This window comes from Hylobates moloch, unplaced genomic scaffold, assembly GCF_009828535.3.
Source record: "Hylobates moloch isolate HMO894 unplaced genomic scaffold, HMol_V3 SCAFFOLD_12, whole genome shotgun sequence".
In the NCBI taxonomy this organism is placed as follows: Eukaryota; Metazoa; Chordata; class Mammalia; order Primates; family Hylobatidae; genus Hylobates; species Hylobates moloch.
The window spans coordinates 25,247,951-25,275,720 of record NW_026652287.1 but is presented as its reverse complement, the minus strand read 5'-3'; the positions used below and the strand labels follow the sequence as shown (position 1 = coordinate 25,275,720).

Below are 27,770 nucleotides of genomic sequence, written 5' to 3'. Positions count from 1 at the left end.
CTCTGCTCTGGCAGCGGCCCCGTGCAGAGCCCGGAGCGTGTGCCAGCAGTGCGGCCGTGGTTCCTCCCGCTACGGCCGGGTTTCTAGCGTGACACGCCCTTGACTTGAGGACCATGAACCGCAGCCGGCAGGTGACGTGCGTGGCCTGGGTCCGCTGCGGCGTGGCCAAAGAGACACCAGACAAGGTGAGGCCTGGTCACTGGGAGACAAGGGGAGCAGCGTCTTTACGGCACGGCGGGTCCGCCCAGCTGGGGGAACGTGGACCCGGAACTCGGGGCGTTGGCTGGTGCGACTGGCTAGGGTGAGGGCGGCTCTGCCCGGATTGTCGCGACTAAAGCGACGGTTCAGAAGGTCCGGTTCGCCTGAGCCTGGATAGCCAAGGCCGCGCCTCCTCACTGTTCCCACCCTCAAGCCCAGCCCCACTCCCAAATTCGCACGCACATGGACTTAGCGGGCCGGAAAGGGTTGGGCTGCTGCTTTTGGTGGGTAATACCCCAAAAGGCTTTTTGACAACACCACAGCTTTACTAGCACCCAAGTGCATTTTCAAGCATAACTGGGAAGAGAGCATGAAAACTCCACTTTCCACTCTTGTGTTCCGTGTCTGAAGGAGTGAGGATGAATGTGGTGTAGAAAAACTGGTGTGGAGGCTAAGATGTCGTGAGGCTGGGAGATGAATAGGGAATTTCTTCAGTAATCCAAGTGAGATGTTGATGGTAGCAGTAAGGATGAGAGGTAAATGTAACACATGAAAAACCTACAGGAGTTGGAGACGTCTTAAGACTGTAGCAGAGGTGACGATTACTTAAGTAATTTCCTCATTGGATACTAAGTGCTTTCTGTAGGCCAGGCATTGTTCAGAGTCCTGGGATAGGCATGAACAAAATAGAAAAAGTCCCGCCGGACGCGGTGGCTCACGCCTGTAATCCCAGCACTTTGGGAGGCCAAGGCGGGTGGATCACGAGGTCAGGAGATCGAGACCATCCTGGCTAACACGGTGAAACCCCGTCTCTACTAAAAATACAAAAAATTAGCCGGGTGTGGTGGCGGGCGCCTGTAGTCCCAGCTACTCAGGAGGCTGAGGCAGGAGAATGGCGTGAACCCGGGAGGCGGAGCTTGCAGTGAGCCGAGATCGCGCCACTGCACTCCAGCCTGGGCAACAGAGTGAGACTCCGTCTCAAAAAAATAATAATAATAGAAAAAGTCCCTGCCTTTATAGAGTCGACATGTGCACATATAGTATGTCAGGGGGAGTTAAGTGCTACCAAACAGTAAAAGGGATTGATTTGAATGTAATTGACCCAGATAATGATGATGGTGATAGGAATGTGATTGGCTTGGACATGGAGTTAACAGGAATGACGGATTGGAGTAGTCCCAGTAGTTGTAAATTCCACCTGGGCACAGACTGTTTTATTTACTGTTTCTCCAGGGTTTGGCTGATGGTAGGCACTCGGTGTTATAGAATAGGGACAAAATTATTTCATATAAAAATTGTTGGAGGAAACAGTTATTAAAAAGAGACATATAGCCTTTCAAATACTTGAAGACAGTGATTTCCAAATGAATCTACACATTGAAAATCTCACACTTGGAGAGGTTCAAAAAATACTGATGTTTATGTCCCACTCCCAAGTATTGTGTTGTAATTAGCCTGGAGTGTAGCCTAAATTATTTAAGATTCCCTAGGTGATTCTAATGTACAGACAAGTCTGAGAACCACTATTCGAAGAGTTTATAGGAAAAAGAGATTGAATTTATTTTATGAAATCCCAGAAAGGAAAACTTGGACCAAATAAGAGAAATTGGACAAGCCAGTTGCGGTGGCTCGTGCCTGTAATCCCAGTCATTCAGGAAGCTGAGGTAGGAGGATCGCATGAGCCCAGGAGTTCACAGCTGCAGGGAGCTGTGACCATGCCACATCTCTTAAAAATTAAGGCTGGGCGCGGTGGCTCATGCCTGTAATCCCAGCACTTTGGGAGGCCGAGGCAGGTGGATCATTTGATGTCAGGAGTTTCAGACCAGCCTGGCCAACATGGTGAAACCCGGTCTCTACCAAAATACAAAAATTAGCCAGGCATGGTGGTGCGTGCCTGTAATCCCAGCTGCTCAGGAGGCTAAGGCAGGAGAATCGCTTGAACCCGGGAGGTGGACGTTGCAGTGAGCCGAGATGGCGCCATTGCACTCCAGCCTGGGCAACACAGTGAGACTCCGTCTCAAAAAAAAAAAAAAAAACAAAGAACAGAGGACTCATGTAAGGGTGATTTGTTAAGGAATGCCCACAGGGAAGAGAGGGAGAGGTGCCCTAGACAGAGTCAGAGATAGTTGGAAGAAAACCAGACGAGTACCACAGAGCCACTTTACCAAAACCAGTCTTTGGGGTTTTAAGACTGAGAGGTGGAGTAGAATGAGCATGATTTTTGAAGTTTCAGGTGGTGAGGGATCTTAATTGTAAGAATCTATAAAATCTATATTTTTTAATATAGAGTCTGGATTGATGTTTGATTCTTATCTTGATGACACTGCTTGGTGTTACATTTTACATTTGTTTGCAAACTACTTTTTCATTCAAATAATTTGATGATTTCCTTACACATATTGTAATGAAATCTTTGCTCTCTTACAGGTAGAGCTGAGTAAAGAAGAAGTAAAACGCCTCATTGCTGAGGCAAAGGAGAAATTGCAGTAAGTTTAGGACCAGATGAAATCTATATCTTAAATGATGATGACCACGTGGTCTTGTTATTAGAAGGTGCCATTTGGGTGATTCTCTTTTTCTTTCTGTGCTCATAGAGAAGAAGGTGGTGGCAGTGATGAAGAGGAGACAGGCAGTCCTTCAGAAGATGGCATGCAGAGTGCACGCACCCAGGCACGCCCAAGAGAGCCCCTGGAGGATGGTGACCCAGAGGATGACAGGACGCTTGATGATGATGAGCTGGCTGAGTACGACTTAGATAAATATGATGAGGAAGGTGACCCAGGTTAGTTTATCCACTTCTGATGGTTTGTAATTACAAGCTCAATATATTGGATCATGTTTGTGGTGTTCCAAAGCTTTACTCTTAGATTTTATTGTTCTTGACATCAGTAAGATAATCTGGTCGAAGACTTGTGTAGACAGCATGATTCCTAAACTAGTTTAGAAGATAAACTCTAACCCACTAACTAAGATACAAATCTAGGATCTAAAAAAAAAAGTACTGTGTATTTTATTGCATATGTCCGGTTTAATAATCTGTAACCTACTTGTGAGTTTTTGTATGCAGTTATAATGCTATGGTGTGCTTGAACTTAAATCCATATAACTTTTCCTCAACTGCAGTCAGTCTTCTCAGAATACAGTAGTCCCCCCTTATCCACGGTTTTGCTTTCTTCGGTTTCAGTTAGCCACAGTCAACTGCAGTCTGAAAATAGGTGAGTAAAGTACAGTATTTTGGGAGAGATGACTTTCACATAACTTTTATTACAGTATAATTATTTGATTCCTAGGTACATATAGGAAAAACATAATGTATATAAGGTTTGGTACTATCTGTGGTTTTAGACCACCACTGAGGGTCTTGGAATGTGTCCCCCGTGGATAAGGGGGACTACTGCATACATTTTGAGATGCTGTTGTTGGAGATAATTAGAAAAAGAGGCCAGGTGCGGTGACTCATGCCTGTAATCCCAGCACTTTGGGAGGCTGAGGCAGGTGGATCACTTGAGGTCAGGAGTTCGAGACCAGCCTGGCCAACATGGTGAAACCCCGTCTCTACTAAAAATACAAAAATTAGCCAGTCGTGGTGGCGCACATCTGTAATCCCAGCTACTCAGGAGGCTGAGGCAGGAGAATCACTTGAACCTGGGAGGCAGAGGTTGCAGTGAGCCAAGATCGTGCCACTGCACTCCAGCCTGGGTGACACAGTGGGACTCCATCTCAAAAAGAAAAAATCATGGGTGGGAAGAGAAAAAGGAAATAGAGCAGAAGACAGTTCAGAAGTAGAAGTTTGCATAGAAAGCCTCATGGGGAATAAAGTGAGCCGAGATGACAACTACCTATATTGCTCTTCTGGGGAAAGTAGGTATAAAGATAAATGGAAAAGGAGCTGACAAAAGCTGACAAAGCTCGCTTTGTTTCTTTTGGAATGTGCTACCCTAGGTGGCACTAACCCCTAATCTTGGGGTTTGAGAAATAGGCATTTGGCACACTGAGCAGGTTAAGTAAGTTATTTATTTAACTTGTAAATCCCAGTTAGTCTGCATATTTGGGAGCTGAAGGGACTCCTGACAGCTAGAATCAGCTACTCCCAAGTTATAAAATCAAAATGTAGACGATCGGAGGCAAAAATTAACTCTTAATACAAATGTTATCTGCGACAAAGTAAAATCACAACTACCTGTTAAATTGATGGTTAAAATATTACATAAGAAAGTCATAGCAGAGCTGAGCGTGGTGGCTCATGTCTGTAATCCCAGCTACTTGGGAGGCTGAGGCAGCAGGATCGCTCAAGCCCAGGAGTTCAAGGCTGCAGTGAACTATGATCACACTGCATTCCATCCTGGATGACAGTGAGACATCATGTCTAAATAATAAAAGTTTAAAAAAGTTATAATCAGACACTTAAAAATATCAGTATCTGTTAGAATATCATTGAAATGCTGAGTAAAATAATATACTTTTGTGTGTGTGTGTGAGATGGAGTCTTGCTCTGTTGCCCAGGCTGGAGTGCTGTGGTGCGATCTTGGCTCACTGCAGCCTCCAACTCCCTAATTCAAGCAATTCTCCTGCCGCAGCCCCCCGAGTGCTGGGATTATAGGCACACGCCACCACGCCCAGCTAATGTTTGTGTTTTTAGTAGAGACGGGGTTTCACCATGTTGGCCAGGATGGTCTCGATCTCCTGACCTCATGATCCGCCCGCCTCGGCCTGAAAAACTCCAGCAATGGGGAGAGGGAGAGTCGAAAATGACATTGAGGAAATAGTGTTAACTGTTAAAGCAAGGTAATTCAAGGTTCGTGATGCCCTCTCTACTTGTGTTCATTTTTCAAAATTTCTATAATACAACATTTAAAAAAAAATCAGACAGGTACGGGTTGATGGTGAGCACCGTGGGGTATCTGGAAGAGCAGTGTAGTTGGAGTGTGTAAAGAATAGGACATGAGACATGATCTGTGTTGGGCACAGGAAGATTGGTAAACAACAGACAGGCAATGAGAAATGAGTAAGTAGGTTCTGGGTGGAGACGGGACTGACCAAAGTCAATTAGCTGTCTTGTCCTGGATGCCTCAGGCAGGGCATGTTTGAGCACTGTAGATAACATTGCGGAGGCAGAACTGAGCCAAGTAAGAGGAAGATTCAGTGGAATGTGACAAATTATAGGAAGCCTTTAGTGCCAGAGCAATGTTGAGCTTGACCTGATGTATGTGATGATACAGCCTGGAAAAAGACCCAAAGGAGGGGAAATGCTCGGCAAGTTGATCTGCATGAGTGAAGCACAGAGAAGGTGGATGGGGAGTTGCTGAGAAGTCTGGAAGAAAGACTTATTGGGTCCCAGTAAACTTAGAATACCAGGCTTAGCAATCTGTGTGTCCTCTGTGCGAGAGGAAATCATTAAAGGTTTTTGAGCATGGAACACATGATAATTGAACATGCACTTTAGGAAGTTAACTCTGGCAGCAGTGGAGAACAGGTTGACAGATAGGGTGAATCTCTTAGAGGAGCAGAAACTTAAGATAAATTAGGCCAGAAGCAATGAGGGCCTGGCTTGGGGCACTAGGAATGAGGAGGAGGACATGGAAGAAAGGGATTGCAGAGGTAGCTGGGAGTTTTGCATCATCCTGGTGGATGAACTTTCTTCCAGAATTGGTACCTCTGGTTTCCATCTTATTATCGCTGGTGTACCTCTTTTCTTTCAGACAAGAAGTAACCGTGATTTCCTCACTCCATCTGAATTGAATTTTATTGTCATTTATCCATCTAGATGTTCATTCCTCCTTTTTGCTCATTCCCTTGGCCATCTGTTCTATGGATTACTATTAACTTCATTTTTCATTATCCATAGTACTTAAAAAGGAATCATTACCTCCATTTACCAGCGGCACACAGCTGGTGAAAGACGGTGCTGAGTTTCGACCACTCTCTGGCTCTAAAGCCTTCATTCTTTTCACTGCATCTTTTCTATAGATACAGTCCAGCAGAGGATAGTTTTTTCTATTGGACTCTGGGTTATGGGCTCCAACCTTGTTAGGGACAGAGTGCCGTAGAAATACAGAGAAACAAATAACAGCCTGGAGAGAGGGCATTCAGAATCAGCTCTTTCTCGTGTAGCAGAAATTGCTTTCTCTGTTGCATATCAGATGTTTAAGACCTATCAGTCCTGCCTCCTTAAAGTGGTTTCCTCTAACAATTCAGTGTATCTTCCTTTTCCTGAGTTATCCTTTGTTACCATTGTAAATGTGCCATAAAAGAGTAAGTTTAGTGGAAAAAGCATACTGCGTTTCTTTTTTATATGTTAATAAGGCATATTAGCATATCAGAACACGTACAGTAGAGCAACCTGGTTAATTTTTTGAAACCTGTCATTTCTCAATTTTATTTGATCAGGCAACCCTTATTTATTGTGTTGATTTCAGTGTTTCAGGGTCATTTTATTTCCAGGTCCTCAAGGCTGCCTCTCCGTAGCACCTTCAATCATGAATGCACGGAGCTAGCTAGAGAATCTCAAGAGAGTTCTCATATTTTCTAAAAGGGTCTAATTCCCTGATACAATTCTTTCATTGGAAGATTGTGAATTCCAAGACTGTCTGAAATCCATTCCAAAGGTCAAATACAAAAATGGCTTTTAAATTCCTGCTGCTGCTTACATAGTTTCCTTTCCCAACTCTAGATGATCCAGAGTTAGTTATAAAATAGATGGTTGCATCTAAGTCCAAGAATGGATGTCATAGAAAATATGTTTTTGTCAAGATGACTATTTTATTATTGTAGTTTGTCAATTTTTCTTACAGATGCCGAGACTCTTGGTGAATCTCTCTTGGGTCTTACGGTCTATGGGAGTAATGATCAAGATCCTTACGTCACTCTGAAAGATACAGTAAGTATTTACATTGTTTTTCTAATTATGCTCTTAAGTGTTCAAAAAACCTTACTGGCTCTCTGCTTCTAGTCAATGACGTTTTTTTCCTCTCACTTAGGAACAATATGAACGTGAAGATTTCTTGATTAAGCCCAGTGATAATCTCATAGTTTGTGGCCGAGCTGAACAGGACCAGTGCAATTTAGAGGTGCATGGTAAGTGATAAATCCCTTACTAAAAGATTTTCTAAGTGATGGTAAAATAATAAGTGAAATAGTTACCATTTCATTTTTAGGTGCCAGATCCTATTGTATCTCATTTAAGTTGGTTACATAGTTAACTTTTACACAGGTGGCCAATTTCTTGGTTATTGTTCTGGGTATGTGTAGTCCAGTACATCACTTTGGTATCTGAATTTTCTATGGAAATAAGTCCTCTGGAAATTTTTCATAGGGTTTTTTTTTTTGTTTTTATATATAAACAGGGTCTCACTGTGTTGCCCAGGCTGTCTCGCCCAGGCTGTCTCAAACTCCTGGGCTAAAGCAATCCTGCTTTCACCTCCCAAAGTGCTGGGTGCTGGATTACAGGTGTGAGCCACCACACCTGGCCTCACAGAGGTTTTTAATCTTTTATTTAAATGTGATTGCCTGTTTTTCACTCCTCTCCTACTCCCACTATAAAAAACCTGGAAGTAAAACTATATATAAAAATACAAGGCTGGGTGCGGTGTCGCACACCTGTAATCCCAGCACTTTGGGAGGCCGAGGTGGGAGGTTTGCTTGAGTCCATGAGTTCTGGGCTACAGTGAGCTGTGATTCTATGTTTGCTCCACTGTACTCCAGCCTGGGTGACAAAGACCCCATCTCTTGGGGAGAAAAAAATGTATAATCCCATTTCCCTGAGTTAATAACTTGCCACCTTGGTTTTTTACTCCTAATTTTTTTTTTTCTGGCTACTTTTTCTTTATGTGGATTATACTGGATAGACAGGTTTTTCTCATGTTTTTTAAATAGAGTTATTTCAGATATTTCCCCTTTGCAAAACATTTTGTTTTCTTCATAATAATTCAACACAAAGGGCCACGTTTCTTTTTTGGAACCAAAACATCTTGATCACCTTTCCCACTTAAGGAATATTTGTATCAAAGCCAGAAGCGAATGCTTTGCAGTAATCAGAAGTAGGCATGAAAATAGGAATTTTTAAATCATATTTTAAAATGTTTTTGATTTAATATTAATTGAATGGCTTGCCTCACTTTGGTATTTTTAATGTAAAATCTGTTTTTTATATGCTAAAAGTAGACTTCCACAATGTCTGGAGCACTCTGCCTATAGATTCTCTCTTTTGTTTTTCTTGTCCCTTCCACTGTGCTCATCCTCAGACAAGTCCATCTTTGCCCGATACTCTCCTCCCCCAGCAGTCTTCAGATCGTCTTGAAACTTTGAAGATTCAAAGAGATTATTAGGCTGATAAGTCCTTTTGTTATAGGAAACACAGTTGCACAGCTTGAAAAAATAAAACCCTTAGGTTTAATGTTTATCGGCATCTTCTAGGTTGCTTCATCATGGCTTCCATTGATTAGCTTGGATTTCTGTAACTCTTCAGAATCTTTAAGGCTGTCTGTGGGAAGCCTATAGATTAGACCCATTTTATCCCATGGCTCATTGTGATCTGTTTATGCATAGCAGGCACTTTAATGTGAAATTATTCTTTCTAACTCTTGATATCTTTGACCTTTTACATATTTCAAATGAAAACCATTTGTTTACTTTGCTTTTAAGACTAATTCTAATTTCAAAAAATTGAGACCCTGTTACAGTTTTTTTTGTCATCATTGATTTTTTTATGCATTTCTTACTTGAGAACTTAGAGTCATTCCTTTGAACTCAGGATCAAAGAGGAGCTGAGAAAGAAGTTAAAGCTGTTGTATTTCCATTTCCTTCTCAGTTAGGTTATTATAGATATACTTTATTATTTGGGTTTGGAAGGAATCTCCAAATTGCCCAGTATGTCTGTGCAAGAATAACTTCAAATTTATATTCTAAAACTGATCTGAATATTGATCTCACGTGGTTAAGAGTATGTTTTAAAGTATTATTACCAATTGCCGGGTGCAGTGGCTCACGCCTGTAATCCCAGCACTTTGGGAGGTCAAGGCGGGCGGATCATGAGGTCAGGAGATAAGACCATCCTGGCTAACACGGTAAAACCTGTCTCTACTAAAAATACAACAACAACAAAAAAATCAGCCAGGCATGGTGGCGGGCGCCTGTAGTCTCAGCTACTTGGGAGGCTGAGGCAGGAGAATGGTGTGAACCTGGGAGGTGGAGCTTGCAGTGAGCCGAGATCATGGCACTGCACTCCAGCCTGGGTGACAGAGCGAGACTCTGTCTCAAAAAAAAAAAAAAAAAAAAATTATTACCAATTTTATGTAAAATGTAAGCTGAGTATATCGAACATGGTTGAGGTTTTTGTAGCACCACAGTCTAATGATTTTGAACGTGAATTCTCTTCATAGGGATGTGATAGAGCATTACACAAATCTGCTAATCCCAGGATCTATTCCAGAAGCAGCAATCTGAGGAATTAAAAACAAAATCCTTAACTTATTATATATTTACCTCTTTCTTAATACAAAGCATATGGGGAGGGGTTCTGATTAGTGGGTTCTGTTTTATCACTGTTTCACTGTGTAATTTTTAAAAGACTTCTTACTCATTGATTTTACAGTGTTTTTGCTGCTTAACATTACAGCTGTGAATGTTAAGGAGCTGTTAGTTGCCATATTCCAAAAGGATGTCCTCGGGAGCTTTGTTTACATTGTTCATCTTCATAAACCTTTTTTAAAAATATTAAGAGTAATTTTTGATAAGCATTTAGATTTCCAAATATGAATTATTTCTCTCCCGTGCTATTTTTGGTTTGTTCTTTTTGACTTATAATCAGCTAGACCATTAAAAGATAAAATAGTAACTACTTCTTGTGGAGAGCTTATGAACATTTGTTGTCTGTGAATGACCTAGAAGACAGGACCATTTATCTGACAAGGATGCAGGTGGAGTATCAGATGTCAGTGTTCATTTTCTCCTGTGGGGTATGCCACACGATGGGACTATATGAGACATGCAGAATTTTTGCCTAGTCATGATATTGGAATCTTTTTTTTTTTTTTTTTTTTTTTGAGATAGAGTCTCACTATGTCGCCCAGGCGGAGTGCAGTGGTGCGATCTCAGCTCACTGCAACCTCCACCTCCCAGGTTCAAGCTATTCTCCTGCCTCAGCCTCCTAGTAGCTGGGACTGCAGGCACGTACCACCACACCCAGCTAATTTTTGTATTTTGAGTAGAGACGGGGTTTAATCGTGTTGGCCAGGCTGGTCTCGAACTCCTGACCTCAAGTGATCCGCCCACCTTGGCCTCCCAAAGTATTGGGATTACAGGCATGAGCCACCGCACCCAGCCTGGAATCTCTTTATAATATCAGATGTCTCACTTTAAAGCACATGGCTCACGTACATTTAATAGAATTTGTTTTTTTTGAGTGGGATGTGATTTTTGATGACTTATTCTGATGCATTAAAGTCTCTTTTCCCAATCTTTTCAGTTTATAATCAAGAAGAAGACTCTTTTTATGTACACCATGATATACTCTTGTCTGCATATCCTCTGAGTGTGGAATGGCTGAATTTTGATCCTAGCCCAGATGATTCTACTGGTAATTAGAAAACTTAAGGTTGTTCAATGATTTCCAGTCTTATGTATTTTCTCCTAGCTCCATAAATTATGTATTCTCTTGAATGTTTTCAGAATTGTTGCTGATATTTTCTGAAGTTACTGTTATTTTATGAAGTTATAGAGTTCTTAACACACCATCATTTTATTGTTTGGGGTCCATAAATCCCCAGACTTTAGATAGGCTAAGGAGGTAGCTGCCCTACTACAGGCTGAAGGACAGGGCCTGAAGCCTTTTGGACTGTAGAACTGTAAAGGTCCCATAAAGACTCAGTATAAATGGCCTGATGTGTGAGATGTTACCAGCTAGAGTTCAGTGGCATAACCTGTTTTAGAAAACATAAGGTAAAACCGAAATGAAGAGGCTTGTCACAAGTAATTAGGTTCTCATGTTAGTCTTTGTAACCACATCTGCACACTATTAGTTGCCCCTGTCCGTACTTTTTAATAAGGGTAAACACTGATTATACTGTCTTACATCTTGTTTGCACACCTTGTTCACATTCATGATCTGATCTGATCTTCATCCCCACAGCACCCCATGAAGGAGGAAGGGAGGAAGGTTATTCTCATTATATAAATGAAAACACTGGGGCCAAGAGATTGAGCCTTTCTTACTCAAATTGTGGCCCAAAGACCAGCAGCAGCACAGCATGGTTATCACCTGTGACCTAGTTAGAAATGCCCACCCAGAACCACCTGAAATACAATTTGCATTTGTAACATTCAGATGCCGTATATGCATATAAGTTTGAGAAGCACTGCTCTAAAGCATTTTTCAGTGAATCTACAGTGTAATGTATTTGATTAGAAGTTCTGTATGTCTTTTTTTGTGTAATCATACATGCATTGTTTCCTCCCATAGGAAATTACATTGCTGTAGGAAACATGACCCCTGTTATTGAAGTGTGGGACCTTGATATAGTGGACTCTTTAGAGCCAGTCTTCACACTCGGAAGTAAACTTTCAAAAAAGAAGAAAAAGAAAGGAAAGAAGGTAAAGAAGTTAATAAATATTTAAACTCTAATGACAGAGGTAAGTTTACTCGGGAGTAGGGGTGAAGGGTAAGAACGTACACTTTTTCAATCAGGTATTCTTGGTGAGATGGGATAGGTAGTTATGAAATTATTGCAATTTTTAGTTTTGAAAAGCCCATCCAAAGAAAACTTATTTCTGATTGCATAAAACCTCCATTATCATGTTGTTCTTTCTTACACAAAACTAGTTCAAAGCTAGTATATTAATATGAATAGCTACCACAGATGAAGGACTTTCGGATTATGAGCCTCCTCCAAATACAGTAGCTATTTATACAGATATACCAACCTTGAACTTTAAAAAAATTTCTATTACCGTGTTGAATTCTAATTATCCATGTATTAACTCCTGCAGCTTTTAAAATCGTTGTTTTATGAGGGTTGGGACCTATATTGATACTTGTATAATTACAGTACCTAGATTAAGAACTGCTAGGCCAGGCCACGCACATGGCTCACGCCTGTAATCCAGCACTTTAGGAGGCTGAGGTGGGTGGATCACCTGAGGTCAGGAGTTCGAGACCAGCCTGGCCAACATGATGAAACCCTGTCTCTACTAAAAATACAAAAATTAGCCAGGCTTGGTGGTGTGTGCCTGTAATCCCAGCTACTTGGGAGGCTGAGGCAGGAGAATCACTTGAACCTGGGAGGCAGAGGTTGCAGTGAGCTGAGATCGCACCACTGCACTCCAGCCTGCGTGACAGAGCGAGACTCTGTCTCAAGGAAAAAAAAAGAACTGCTAGGCCAGTCATAGTAGCTCACGCCTATAGTCCTAGCACTTTGGGAGGCCATGGTGGGAGGAGTGCTTGAGCCCAGGAGGTTGAGGCTGCAGTGAGCCATGATTGTGTGCCACTGCACTCCAACCTGGGTGACAGAGCGAGATTTTGTCTCTAAAAAAAAAAAAACCACTATAGTTTCTTCCCTGTTCCCTGTAATGAAATTTTTTTCTTTCTTTTTTTTTTTTTTTTTTAAAGAGGTAAAGTCTTGCTCTGTCTCCCAAGACTGGAGTGCAGTGGCATGATTATAGTTCACTGCAGTCTGAAACGCCTAGGCTCAAGAGATCCTGGGATTCTCCTGCCTCAGCTTCCTGAGTAGCTGGGACTATAGGCTTATGCCACCATGCCTGGCTAAGTTTTGACTTTTTTGTAAAGACAGAGTTTCACTATGTTGCCTGGGCTGGTCTCGAACTCCTGGCCTCAAGCGATGTTCCCACATTAACTTCCCAAAGTCCTGGGATTACAGTGTGGGCCACTGCGCCCAGCCCCTGTAATGAAATTTATCATGAGTCTCTAACAGGGAGACAAAGTTTTATTTATTTTATTCTTTAAAAGTTTATATAATATCAAAACAATAGGTCGGGTGCAGTAGCTCATACCTGTAATCCCAACACTTTGGGAGGCCGAGAGTGGATCACGAGGTGAGGAGTTCCAGACCACTCTGGCCAACGTGGCAAAACCCCATCTCCACAAAAAATATAAAAATTAGCTGGGTATGGTGGCATGCACCTGTAATCCCAGCTACTTGAGAAGCTGAGGCAGGAGAATCGCTTGAACCCAGGAGGTGGAGGTTGCAGTGAGCTGAGATCGTGCCACTGCACTCTAGCCAGGGCAACAGACCAAGACTGTATCTCAAAACAAAACAAAACAAAATAATCTTAAGGTTTAAAGAATCTTGCAGATTAATATATTCAGTTTTATTATGGGGGGACTTGAATACAGAAAATAATTAAAACAATTATTACAGAGTTCCTCAGCAGAAGGGCATACTGATGCTGTCCTTGACCTTTCATGGAATAAGCTAATCAGGTAAAAACAAATAACATTTGAATGACTGTACAAGACTGTAGCCATTGTGATCTTACCTCATGCCTACACTCATCTCTTTATTTGTGCTGTGGACCTTTGTGTCTGTCTATCTTCCTTTCTTGTAGGATGCCCTGCTTGCAGGCAGGAGCTCTGCCATCTGTTTCTTTGCATCCTCCAGGTCACCTGCCAGCTCATCACTGTGGGTGCTCATTACATGTTCGGTGACCAAGTGCCCTCTCTCCACCACCACTGGAAAAAAACAGGGTGTTTGGCAGTGCCCATGGTGCAGTAGGATTGTGTTTCTTCCCAGAAGACATTTTTCTCTGTTTAGTTTTCATATCTCACCACATACTCTTTTATTTTTTCTTTAAATTATGGCAAAATACATATAACATAAAAGTTAACACTTGTATTAGTCTGTTTTCATGCTGCTAATATAGACATACTCAAGGCTGGGTAATTTGTAAAGGAAAGAGGTTTAATTGATTCACAGTTCCATATGGCTGGGGAGGCCTCACAGTCATGGTGGAAAGCAAATGAGGAGCAAAGTCATGTCTTACGTAGTGGCAGGCAGGAGAAAGGGCATGTGCAGAGGAACTCTCCTTTATAAAACCGTCAGATCTCATGAGACTCATTCACTATCCACGAGAACAGCACAGGAAATACCTGTCCCCATGATTCAATTACCTTCCACCTGGTCCCTCCCACAACACATGGGAATTATGGGAGCTACAATTCAAGATGAGATTTGGGTGGGGACATAGCCAAATCCTATCACCACTTTTACCATTTTTAAGTTTGCAGTTCAGTGGCTTTCAGTACATTCACAGAGTTGTGCAACCATCACCACAATGCATCTCCAGAACATTTTCATCTTTCCACACTGCAGCTCTGCCCTTTAAACACTGACTTCCCATTTCCCCCACCCCCAGCCCTGGCAACCACCACTCCACTTTCTGTCTCCGTGAATTTGACTAAGCATCTCATATGAATGGAATCATACAGACTTACTTCTTTGCGACTGGCTTATTAATGTCTTCAGGTTCAGTCATGTTCTAATAAGTGTCAGAGTTTCTCTCCTTTTTAAGGCTAAATAACATTCCATTGTATGTAATGTATGTTATCCGTTCATTTACGTGTGGTCACCCGGATTGCTTCTGCCTTTTGGATACTGTGAATAATGCTGCTATGAATGTGGGTGTACAAATATTCAAGTCCCTGCTTTCAATTGTTTTGGGTATGTACCCAGAAGTGTTATTACTGGATCTTATGGTAATTCTGTTTTTAATTTTTTGAGGAGCCACCATACGATTTTCCATAATGGCTGCACCATTTTACATTTTCACCAACAATGCACACAAGGGCTCTAGTGTCTCCAACATTTGTTATTTTCTGTTTTTCATAATAGCCATCCTAATGGGTATGAAGTGGTATCTCATTGCGGTTTTAATTTACATTACCCCCCCCCCCCATTTTTAAGTAAGATGGGGGTCTAACTATGTTGCTAAGGCTGGTCTCAAACTCTTGGGCTCAAGCAATCCCCCTGCCTCAGCTTCCCAAGTCACTTGGAGTACTGGGGCCTGCCACCACATCTGGCTTAATCTGCATTTCTTAATGATTAGTGATGTTGAGCATCTTTGTTTTGTGCTTATTGGCCATTTGTGTATCTTCTTTGGGAGAAACGTTTTTCAAGTCCTTTGCTTACTTTTTTTTGAGACAGGGTCTCACTCTGTCACCCAGGCTGGAGTGCAGTGGCACAGTCAGTGCTCACTGTAATCTTGACCTCCTGGGGCTCAGGTGATCCTCCTACCTCAGCCTGCCAAAGTGCTGGGATAACAGGCATGAGCCACCAAGCCTGGCCTCCCTTTGCCTGTTTTTTGTGTTTGATGTTGAATTTTTGGAGTTCTCATATATTCTGAATACTAACTCCTACAAAATACATGATTTGCAAATATTTTCTTCTGTTCTGTGGGTTATTTTTTCACTTTCTTGGTGCTACCATTTGCAGCACGGGTTTTTCATGTGATGGTGTCTACTTTATTTCTTTTGTTGTTCATGCTTTTGATGTTGTATCTAAGAAACCATCGCTTAAGTCAGGGTCATGAAGGTTTACATGTATGTTTTCTTCTGAAAGTTTTATAGTATTAGCTCTTACATTGAAATCCATGATCCATTTTGAGTTTTTTTTGTGTGTATGGTGTGAGGTAGGGGTCCAACTTCTTTCTTTTTCATGAGGATGATTCATTTGTCCCTGAACCATTTTTGTTTTGTTTTGTTTGAGACAGGGTCTTACTCTGTCACCCAGGCTGGAGTGAGTGGTGTGATCTCAGCTCACTGCACCCCCCACCTCCAGGGTTCAAGTGATTCTCCTACCTCAGCCTCCTGAGTAGCTGGGATTACTGGTGCATGCCACCATGCCTGGTTAATTTTTGTATTTTTAATAGAGACAGGGTTTCACCATGTAGGCCAGGCTTGTCTCAAACTCTGGACCTCAAGTGATCTGCCTGCCTCTGCCTTGCAAAGTGCTGGGATTATAGGCATGAGCCGCCGTGCCCAGCCCCATTTGTTAAGACTTTTTTCCCCATTGAACATTTAATTACCCTAGTACCCTTGTCAAAAACCAGTGACTATAAATGTTTATTTCTGGACTGTTAGTTTTAGTCCATTAATCTGTATGTCCTTATGCCAGTAGCACATTGTTGTGATTGCTGTAGATTTTCAGTAAGTTTTGATGCCAGGAAGTATGAGCTTGCCAACTTTGTTCTTTTTTTTCAGTACTATTTTGGCTATTCTAGGTTCCTTGCATTTTTAGAATCAGCTTGTCACTTTTTTTTTTAAGTCTAATACTAATAATAGTACATCCTGTTTTGTTTTGTTTTGTTTTGAGATGGAGTCTCACTCTGTTGCTCAGGCTGGAGTCCAGTGACGTGATCTCGGTTCACTGCAACCTCCGCTTTTTGGGTTCAAGCTATTCTCCTGCCTCAGCCTCCTGAGTAACTGGGATTACTGGCGTGTGCCACCATGCCCAGCTAATTTTTTGTATTTATAGAGAAGGGGTTTCACCATGTTGGCCAGGCTGGTCTTGAACTCCTGACCTCAAGTGATCCACGTGCCTCAGCCTCCCAAAGTGCTGGGATTACAGGCGTGAGCCACTGTGCCTGGCTGTGAATCAGCTTGTCACTTTCTGCGAAAAGAAAGAAAAAAGTCATCAGAGATTTTGAAAGAGATTGGTTGAATCTGTAGATCAGTTTATAGCTCCATCTGTAGATGTAATATTTCCATATTGACACTATTAAGTCTTCTAATACATGAACATGGGGTGTCTTTCCACTTATTTACTCGTTTCCTTTCATAATCTTCAGTAGTTTTCATTATGTAAGTCTTACATTTCTTTTGTTAAATTTATTCCTAAGTATTTTATTCTTTCTGGTGCTATTGTAAATGCAATCCTTTTCTCATATTTAATGCTCTTGACTTTTAAAAGATTACCTGATTGGATTCTTCCCTTTCTCAGAAATGTTTTAGCAAGTGCATCAGCTGACAACACTGTAATTCTGTGGGATATGTCCTTGGGGAAACCAGCAGCTAGCCTCGCTGTACACACAGACAAGGTATGGTGATTTAGTTGATCACAGCGGTTCTTAAAAATTGGACACAAGTATTGGCTAAAAATAATCCCAAACGTTTATATATGGCTTTGAAAATAATTTTATCTGGCTTGCAGCGTGCTTTCACATGTTATCTCTTAGGATTTTCACAAAGCCCTGTGTGGTAGGTATAATGCCCATCTTAGAGATGAAAAAATGGGTATAGAAAGGTACGGTTACTCAGAACATTAGTGCTCTGTAATGTATTTATAGAGGCTCCTAAAAAAGGATGAGGTCTGTCAGTCACAATGATAACACCCATTACTGCGTTATTCCCCAGGGATCTAATGCACATTATTTTGGGACTTCTGGAGCATGGGGAATTCACCAGATGGGTTTGACTACTTCCCTTTTTCTTCTGAGTATCTTCTAACATTTGAGGGACTAAGTATTCTGCCAAACAGTTTGGGGAAACTACATTTTCTTTAAGTGCCAGCCTTTATTTGGGAGCATGGTTTGCCCTTTGATTATGCAGTACATTTATGTTTCTTTTGTTTACTGTATTTCAGAGGGAAGCATTTATAGAAATACTATCAAATAGATTCTTACCACATGTTAGGTAATTTTATGAAAAGCAAACAAACAGATCTCTGCATTTATGTTTCCTCCCTTTAGGTCCAAACGCTGCAGTTTCATCCGTTTGAAGCACAGACTCTGATTTCTGGCTCGTATGATAAGTAAGAAAGCACAGCAAGAATGATTGCTGCTCTGTTTTTATCCTCTAGAAGTCATTTTAAAAGTATCACTTGATACCCAGGCAGCATGTATCCTTGAGGCCACCTTTATGTTTAAATTATTTGCACTACTTATTTTTCCTTTTAACTCTGATCTTTTCAGTCTACAAGGGAACATGGTTCTGTCATAATAATATAACTGTAGGAACTAGCAACTTCTTTGGCTTTTAGAGGCTGTACTTTGCCTTTATGGGAAGAATTTCCATGTCACATGACAGAGGGCATGGATATAGGGAGACATGAAGAATTGGGGCCACTGTGGTCAACCACGGGGTTTCTACCTCCTATCAGTGCTCTTTTTTACAGATTGGGTCTACAGGTGGGAGAAACAGATAGTAGAAGCCAAAACCAACTTTGCAGTCTTTATTTTCATTTCTTATCCTCTTGAAGCGTGATATGTTTACATTTCTTGTGATTCACGCAGAATTACAAAAGTGCATCCCTTGCTTCCCCCAACACACTAACCTGCTTATGGAGAGTAAGTATGCCTAAGATATGAGTAACCTGGCTCTGAGCTCGACCAGAGAAGGGGAAATTAGAAATCGTCCTGGGCTTTTGGACATAGAGAGGATTCTTCTTGCGAGTGGAAGATTTGACCTGGAGAAGGTCAAAACCACTGTAACATTAGAGGCACCAGTGCCTTCAAGTGTTAAGATCAGAATCCACCAATTACTGAAACTCAGCTCATTTTTTTTCTACTTTATTTAGAACCTTAAAACAGGCTTTAAATGAATCTTGATTTCACAGTGCTATTTTATTACTATTTCATTATAAATAAAACATATAGGAGAATTGAACTCTTAAAACCCTAACTTTGCCTGAATGTGTCTAGGTCAGTGGCTTTGTATGACTGCCGAAGTCCAGATGAAAGCCATCGAATGTGGCGATTCAGTGGGCAGATAGAGAGAGTGACTTGGAATCACTTTTCACCTTGTCATTTTTTGGTAAGAGTACGCATGTTGTTTTGCTTTTCTAGGTTACTAATGGCTTTTTAAATTCCATAGTAGAATTATCTGAAAAGCTTTTTCTCTTTTAACGGTATGAGGTATTTGGGTTTAGGGTTGAAAGCATAAGGTTTTTGTTTTGTTTTTTTTTAATAAGAGAACGGCTCTTATTTAAAAAGCAGTGAACGTGTAAATGATTTTGCTGGTTGCTGGCCATTCCAAAGTGTGCCACGTTTTATTTAATGATTTTGATCATTTTATTGTAGTGGTGTTTGAAATACTAAGCATAGTTAGTATTTTTTGTTTTTAATGGCTAAATCAGTCCAAGAAGATACTCTCTTATTTAAATCCTCATGCTTAAGTGGATCTCTAGTGATGAGAATGCTAACCTGTTTAATTTATATCACTATCTATCTCCCAAATAGGAAAAAGAGTATAAGACCTCTCTCTAAATACCTTTATTATCTAAGGAGGACAATGATTTTCCACATAGCATCCAAAGATTCCACTGACATTTCAGTACATGTAAAAAGAAGAGCCCAGCTTTCATCCAGAGGGAAGATTAGTTAAATCTGTTGCCCAGTTTTCCTGAAGTAAATATGTAGTGCTTTGCAAAGGTGGGAAAGAGTTGTTTTCTTTTAATTGAACTTTAAGTTCTAGGGTACATATGTACAACGTGCAGGTTTGTTACATATGTATACATGTGCCATGTTGCTGTGCTGCACCCATTAACTCGTCATTTACATTAGGTATATCTCCTAATGCTATCCCTCCCTCCTCCCCCCAGCCCACGACAGGCCCCAGTGTGTGATATTCCCCTTCCTGTGTCCAAATGTTGTCATTGTTCAATTCCCACCTATGAGTGAGAACATGTAATGTTTGGTTTTCTGTCCTTGCGATAGTTTGCTGAGAATGATGGTTTCCAGCTTCATCCATGTCCCTACAAAGGACATGAACTCATTCTTTTTTATGGCTGCATAGTATTCCGTGGTGTATATGTGCCACGTTTTCTTAATGCAGTCTATCATTGATGGACATTTGGGTTGGTTCCAAGTCTTTGCTATTGTGAATAGTGCCACAATAAACATACCTGTGCATGTGTCTTTATAGCAGCATGATTTATAATCCTTTGGGTATATACCCAGTAATGGGATGGCTGGGTCAAATGGGATTTCTAGTTCTAGATCCTTGAGGAATCGCCACACTGTCTTCCACAGTGGTTGAACTAGTTTACACTCCCACCAACAGTGTAAAAGTGTTCCTATTTCTCCACATCTCTCAAGCACCTGTTGTTTCCTGACTTTTTAATGATCACCATTCTCACTGGTGTGAGATGGTATCTCATTGTGGTTTTGATTTGCATTTCTCTGATGGCCAGTGATGATGAGCATTTTTTCATGTGTCTGTTGGCTGCATAAATGTCTTCTTTTGAGAAGTGTCTGTTCATATCCTTTGCCCATTTTTTGGTGGGGTTGTTTTTTTCTTGTAAACTTGAGTTCTTTGTAGATTCTGGATATTGGCCCTTTGTCAGATGAGTAGATTGCAAAAATTTTCTCCCATTCTGTAGGTTGCCTGTTCACTCTGATGGTAGTTTCTTTTGCTGTGCAGAAGCTCTTTAGTTTAATTAGATCCCATTTGTCAATTTTGGCTTTTGTTGCCATTGCTTTTTGTGTTTTAGACATGAAGTCCTTGCCCATGCCTATGTCCTGAATGGTATTGCCTAGGTTTTCTTCTGGGGTTTTTATGGTTTTAGGTCTAACATATAAGTCTTTAATCCATCTTGAATTAATTTTTGTATAAGGTGTAAGGAAGGGATCCAGTTTCAGCTTTCTACATATGGCTAGCCAGTTTTCCCAGCACCATTTATTAAATAAGGAATCCTTTCCCCATTTCTTGTTTTTGTCAGGTTTATCAAAGATCAGATGGTTGTAGATGTGTGGTATTATTTCTGAGAGCTCTGTTCTGTTCCATTGGTCTATATCTCTGTTTTGATACCAGTACCATGCTGTTTTGGTTACTGTAGCCTTGTAGTATAGTTTGAAGTCAAGTAGCATGATGCCTCCAGCTTTGTTCTTTTGGCTTAGGATTGTCTTGGCAATGTGGGCTCTTTTTTGGTTCCATATGAACTTTAAAGTACTTTTTTCTAATTCTGTGAAGAAAGTCATTGGTAGCTTGATGGGGATGGCATTGAATCTATAAATCACCTTGGGCAATATGGCTATTTTCACGATACTGATTCTTCCAATCCATGAGCATGGAATGTTCTTCCATTTGTTTGTGTCCTCTTTTATTTCGTTGAGCAGTGGTTTGTAGTTCTCCTTGAAGAGGTCCTTCACATTCCTTGTAAGTTGGATTCCTAGGTATTTTATTCTCTTTGAAGCAATTGTGAATGGGAGTTCACTCATGATTTGGCTGTTTGTCTGTTATTGGTGTATAAGAATGCTTGTGATTTTTGCACATTGACTTTGTATCCTGAGACTTTGCTGAAGTTGCTAATCAGCTTAAGGAGATTTTGGGCTGGGACAGTGGGGTTTTCTAGATATACAATTATGTCATCTGCAAACAGGGACAATTTGACTTCCTTTTTTCCTAATTGAATACCCTTTGTTTCTTTCTCCTGCCTGATTGCCCTGGCCAGAACTTCCAACACTATGCTGAATAGGAGTGGTGAGAGAGGGCATCCCTGTCTTGTGCCAGTTTTCACAGGGAATGCTTCCAGTTTTTGTCCATTCAGTATGATATTGGCTGTGAGTTTGTCATAAATAGCTCTTATGATTTTGAGATATGTCCCATCAATACCGAATTTATTGAGAGTTTTTAGCATGAAGGCTGTTGAATTTTGTCAAAGGCCTTTTCTGCATCTATTGAGATAATCATGTGGTTTTTGTCTTTGGTTCTGTTTGTATGCTGGATTATGTTTATTGATTTGTGTATGTTGAGCCAGCCTTGCATCCCAGGGATGAAGCCCACTTACCATGGTGGATAAGCTTTTTGTTGTGTTGCTGGATTCGGTTTGCCAGTATTTTATTGAGGATTTTTGCGTCGATGTTTATCAGGAATATTGGTCTAAAATTCTCTTTTTTTGTTGTGTCTCTGCCAGGCTTTGGTATCGGGATGATGCAGGCCTCATAAAATGAGTTAGGGGGGAAAGAGTTTTTTAAAAACAGCTTTCTCAAAAGATGTGGACAGTTTTAATAAGGTTCCTGAAGTAATGATTCTGAGATACTTAATCTCAATTCTGCACTATTAGTAGAGGTGCATGCTGTTCTAGCCAGGCAGCCTGAAGCCAGACTCATTTTACAATGATCAGGAATGAAGTTCCAGTTGTACTTGAATGTTGTATTGTACTTCGGCTCTCACTCTTCAGGCACGCAAACTTTCAGAGATTATTTGCTAACAAATGGTCATAGATATTAAAATCCCAAATATTTAGGGAAGTGGGAGGTTAAAGTAGATGAAATGGTTCACCTGCTTCCCTCTCACCTCAAAAGAAGAGCCAAGCCTTCTCTTCCCCGGCCTAGCCTTCAGACTGCCTCAGCCATCCTTTCTTTATTCCTTTTTCTTGTACTGGCTGTTGCCCTTGGCCTGTATACAGGCTCAGGTTTCTGTCTCCCGTTTTTGGCTCTGTATCTGACTCTTAATTCCTTCATTTCTTCTTCCTTTCTTGACAGTGTAACAACCCCCTCTAATCTGCCTTTCAGTCCTAAGTTTCTTATCTGAATTTCTCTGCCACACTGGTCGATTTGACTGTTGGTCATGCCTGGGTTCCTTGACACTCTTCCCTATCCCTTCATCCCTCTCTGACCCACTTCTGTGGATGCTTCCTCAGCCTGCAACTTGATTAGCCATGCTCACCAGGCCTCTGTTCACGTGGATGTAACTATGTCCTCTTCTGCCTCTCTAGCCCCATTCCAGACCACTCACCACAGCTTCATACTCATATCCAGTAGACATGTGAACTGAATTAGCCCATGTGAGTGCAAACTCAGGTCGTCCAAAAGTAAATGATTTCTGTCCATGTTAATTTTTTGTAAGTTCCCCCAGTAAGTCATATAGCTGATTTTCACTATGACTTAGACTTTTTACCCATTGTTAGATTTTGTGACGTAGCATTACCTTGCCCATCTTTTACTCTTTCTAGGCCAGTACAGATGACGGCTTTGTATATAATTTGGATGCACGCTCAGATAAGCCAATTTTTACACTTAATGCACACAATGATGAAATCTCTGGTGAGCAAGAGTAATGCTTCTTTCATTTTTATTAACTTATGATGAAGTAAATCTGTATTTCAAAGTGAAAGTGTCTAATCTTCCTTTAGGTCTTGATCTTAGCAGTCAAATCAAGGGCTGTCTCGTGACTGCTTCAGCTGACAAATACGTGAAGATCTGGGACATCTTAGGAGATAGGCCAAGTCTAGTTCATTCTAGGGACATGAAAATGGTAAGAATCTCCCTGGGTATCTGTTTTTTATTTATTCTGTTTCTGACCTTGTCTTTTTCTGGAACTTGTGTTGCGTGTTTTTCTGTTGGAACTATTGCATTAACGAATACGGATGTATTGGGGAAGTGAATTTTGAGTTTAGTCAAATTTGGTGGGATTTTATGACTTAGAACACTTTGTGGGGAATTCAGTGACTGGTTCTTTTCCAACTCACATGATTAACAGTTGTTTGGTAAGGCTGGAGAGAGGGTTTTCTAGGACACAAGTGAAATGGCTGCTTTTTTTTTTTTTTTTTTTAACCCTGAAATCAAGACCATCCCAAGAAATCTTGAACCTCAGGACACCGTAGCTATTAGGGTCAGTTTATGTATCTTTATCTCTTTGTATAACTAGTTCTGACTACACTGAAATGAATTACTATATAGTAGGAAAAATTTAGAAATAACCAGATTCACTCAAGAAATATTTACTGAGCACCTACTGTATGCCAACCACTGAGTTATATGTTAGACTGCAGACATAATAACACTGCACAGCTGTTCAAAATTGTGTATGAATAAATAAATATATGTAAATATAATGGAAAAACAGGTTACAGAAGCAATTTTTGTAGTACCATCTCATGCTTATTTTTAAATGCATAATTGCCTAAATGCTTACATTTAACTCTAGTAGATTATATCCCAGAACATAAACCGTGGTTACCTCCCGGAGAGATTTTCATATATTTTTCTTGTTCATATTTTCTGTAACAAATATATATTACCTATTAATAAAAATGTAAAAAAGAAAAGTTTAAAAATGATTTAAACTGGCATCATTGTTATTGTTTAAAAGGACAGCTAAAGTTTCTGGAAATACATGGCATGTTAGGTTTATTAGGAAATCCCTAAGAGACAGAGTGATGACGAAGATGAGCGGCCTGAGTGGTCAGAAGATGCAGATATCATTGTGGAATAACCAGCATGCTGCACTTGTCTGGCTTCATATTGTAGTAATAGCCCTTCTGACTTGACTCTGAGCTACCTTTGCAGTAGGCTTGAAAGTGATAATCCTAAATTGGTTTTGAATAACCATTTAAATCATAGGTTCTCAGAGACAAGAGTGAGGATCTAGATATTAGGGCTCTCTGAAGAGATTGAAATCACCATCTTCCTGTTCTCTCTCTAGGGAGTTCTCTTCTGTTCTTCATGTTGCCCTGATTTGCCATTTATTTATGCCTTTGGAGGTCAAAAAGAAGGGCTTCGGGTCTGGGATATAAGCACAGTCTCTTCAGGTAAGGATTTTTAGTTTTCTGCACACCTCCCCCTGCCCCTTTAAAAGAAAAAAAAAAAAGACAGGGTCTCACTATGTTGCCCAGGCTGGTCTCAAACTCCTGGCCTCAAGCAATCCTTGGTCCTCAGCCTTCTGTATAGCTGGGATTACAGGTGTGAGCCATCATGCTGGCCTCTCCTCTTTCTGAATGAGTTCTGTAAGGACTGACACAGAATGTGTGACCTGAATTGTTTCTCAGCATTTTGGCTAAGATCAAGTGCAGAATGTGTGACCTGACTACATCAGGAAGATAGCAAAAGTAGTGTAGTCTTTTTTTTAGGAAAGAGACAAGATCAGATGTAATTGGTAATGTTTGTTCATGTTCACAAATAAGTTTGTCTTCACACTTATTAAGTGTAGATCATTTAATGCCAACACCAGCTCAGTTGGGGAGACCCTAACCCAGCGGTGCTAGAGGAATTAAAGACACACACACAGAAATACAGAGATGTGAAGTGGGAAATCAGGGGTCTCACAGCCTTAAGAGCAGACAGCCCTGAACAGAGATTTACCTACATATTTATTAACACCAAACTAGCCATTAGCATTGTTTCTATAGGTATTAAATTAACGAAAAGTATCCCTTATGGGAAACGAGGGATAGGCCGAATTAAAGGAATGGGTTGGGCTAGTTAACTGCAGCAGGAACATGCCCTTAAGACACAGATTGCTCATGCTATTGTTTGTGGCTTAATTAAGACACAGATTGCTCATGCTATTGTTTGTGGCTTAAGAATGCCTTTAAGCGGTTTTCCACCTTGGGCGGGCCAGGTGTTCCTTGCCCTCATTGCCGTAAACCCACAACCTTCCAGCTTGGGCATTAGGGCCATTATGAACATGTTACAGTGCTGAAGAGATTTTGTTTATGGCCAGATTTTGGGGGGCTTGCTCCCAACAATTTAACAAATACATATCTTAAAATTGAAAGATCTTTGGGGAAAGCTGGAAAGAAATACAGCATGGTCTCAACAAATAGCCCTCTCCCCCACAGTCACCAGCGTGAATAAATCCACCCTTTGCGCAACTATAAAATTCTACAAAATCCAACTTTCTGGAAGGGGCCACTCCTCTCCCTTCAGGGGATCCTGGCTGCTTATTTATTACTTTGAGGTAGTCTGGTGCATTCTATGAACACAGAGATAATATATATATATCCCCACTATATGATTCCTGCATCCTCCCTCCCATGCAAAACAAGGATCCTGAGATTTTTCTCCGGGCTATTCTGATGTGTGTGAGTCCTAAGTCCGAAAAGTTCTGTGCTGGTTATGATCAGAGAAAAGTGAAAGAAAAAATAGGAAGCAATCAGAAGTAGAATAAGGCCAGGAGAGAGTCACTTATAAGGAATGGGACATCTGTTACCAAGGCGGATCAGATAAATCCAAGACATGGCAAAGAAAGTAAATATACAAAAAGTAAATATACAAAAATAAATTGGACCGTTTAAAAAAATAATTCACTTCATTCAGAACCTTAACTTAGACTTCTGAGTTGGTTACTCACTTTACCATTTATAAAGTACTAAGTATATTTTCATAAAATTTCTGCCCCAGAATAGAGAATCTCATTGCTCAATTCTGCATTTTAGTGTCTTTTTATATTCTGACTTAATCTCCTGATCTGTTTGTTTCTTACCTGTTAATTTGTATTTTAGTAAATGAAGCATTTGGAAGACGAGAGAGGCTTGTTCTCGGGAGTGCAAGAAATTCATCTATTAGTGGCCCTTTTGGCAGCAGGAGCTCAGATACACCCATGGAGTCTTAATGAAGATCATCTAATTTCCTGCTTACCTTAACTGGGAATTTTAAAAAGTTGGTCTAAAAATGTTCCATGTGTGGCAGCAACCATGCAGAGTGACTGAAACACAATTCATTTCTGACTGCCTGACATTCCTTTCTGCAACTGCGGTGGCACCACAAACAGCCAGTCTTTGTGCTTGCTCTTCAGATGGATGGTTTGTAAGACTCTTGTTGCATTTCTTAAAAAAGAGTAATAAAAAGGATTTTTAAAAAGTAATTCCTTAAACATACCATCTGTCACAGTTAATCTAGGTTTGTAAATAGGTAGTAATTTATAGAATTTTTAAAGCAAAAAATCCTGTAATATTAAAAGATGGGTAAACCTAGGCCCGGAAAGGTTGTTATTTGGCTAACATTGCACGGGAGGCCACGAACAGAGGCAAGTGCCCCAGAGACTCCACTTTCGTTCCTAACTGTTCTCAAATTACTGCTCATGATTGAGTATTCTCAATGCAACTCGTAGAGTTTGATAAGTAAAAGTTACATGCCCCTGTTTTCCTAGCAGGATATTCACTGTTATCAAAGACAAGAGGCAGACCATTCATTCATTCTCAAAACACTGAATGCCATTCTGTGCCTAGTGCTATACAAGGCATGGGACTTGTGTCAATAAGTCTTTGCTCTCCACCTAACAAGGGACAGTTTTAATTATAGATTGTCTTCCTATTAAGTATGAGTTTTAGTAGGCATTAAAAATTAGTTTGATAGTATAAGACCCAACCCTAACTTGCCAGAAGAATAATCAGTTCATGAACCATTGATATTTCCTGTATATTTCATGAATGTGACTTCAATCATTCTAGTGTTAATACTGTGGAATGTCATTGGTGTAGCAACGTGGGTTCACCAAAACACCTTTTTATGCAGAGGACAGATGTGTGAATTAAAGAGATTAAAGGATAGAGTATTCTGTTTCTTTGTTTTGATTTGGCTTTTAGGTATTAAAATAAGGCCCAGATCACTAAAAATTAGTAACAGAGGGAGACCTCTAATAGATTTAAACTCGGTTAATTCTCTCTCAAATTTGATGTTTTCTTCTACAAAGAATAACTCTAAAATAGGCATCTTCCCAGGACTTTCCGTTCTCAGGAAAAGACCCAGTTATGTATACAAAATAACTTCCACTGCTTTATGTAGTCATATAGGTCTGCCTAAAATAAGAATTTGTATTTAATAAATACCAAAATTTTCAAATGGTAAATGAGGTTGACACCTCAGTTTCCAACCTGAAAGTGCTAGTGCAATGAATGCTAAGCATG

At 40.6% G+C, this 27,770-nt stretch overlaps 1 protein-coding gene across 1 annotated transcript; it reads left to right on the top strand.

The window, feature by feature from the left end:
- Positions 1-26,476, top strand: PWP1 (PWP1 homolog, endonuclein). Its single transcript, XM_032168794.2, has 15 exons — positions 1-185; positions 2,626-2,684; positions 2,793-2,980; positions 6,990-7,075; positions 7,176-7,272; positions 10,661-10,771; positions 11,654-11,784; positions 13,569-13,630; positions 17,145-17,241; positions 17,893-17,954; positions 18,844-18,955; positions 23,097-23,187; positions 23,277-23,398; positions 24,569-24,674; positions 26,367-26,476. Exons 1-15 carry the CDS (start codon positions 114-116, stop codon positions 26,474-26,476), a joined length of 1,506 nt encoding a protein of 501 aa, XP_032024685.1. The 5' UTR covers positions 1-113.
- The last annotated feature ends 1,294 nt before the right edge of the window (positions 26,477-27,770 follow it).

Excerpts from the sequence above, each read along its gene's own strand:
- PWP1 (XM_032168794.2), top strand. The coding sequence starts at position 114 with ATGAACCGCAGCCGGCAGGTGACGTGCGTGGCCTGGGTCCGCTGCGGC. Across the intron at positions 7,273-10,660 it reads GTGCAATTTAGAGGTGCATG|TTTATAATCAAGAAGAAGAC; the intron begins GTAAGTGATAAA and ends CAATCTTTTCAG. Across the intron at positions 24,675-26,366 it reads TATAAGCACAGTCTCTTCAG|TAAATGAAGCATTTGGAAGA; the intron begins GTAAGGATTTTT and ends TTTGTATTTTAG.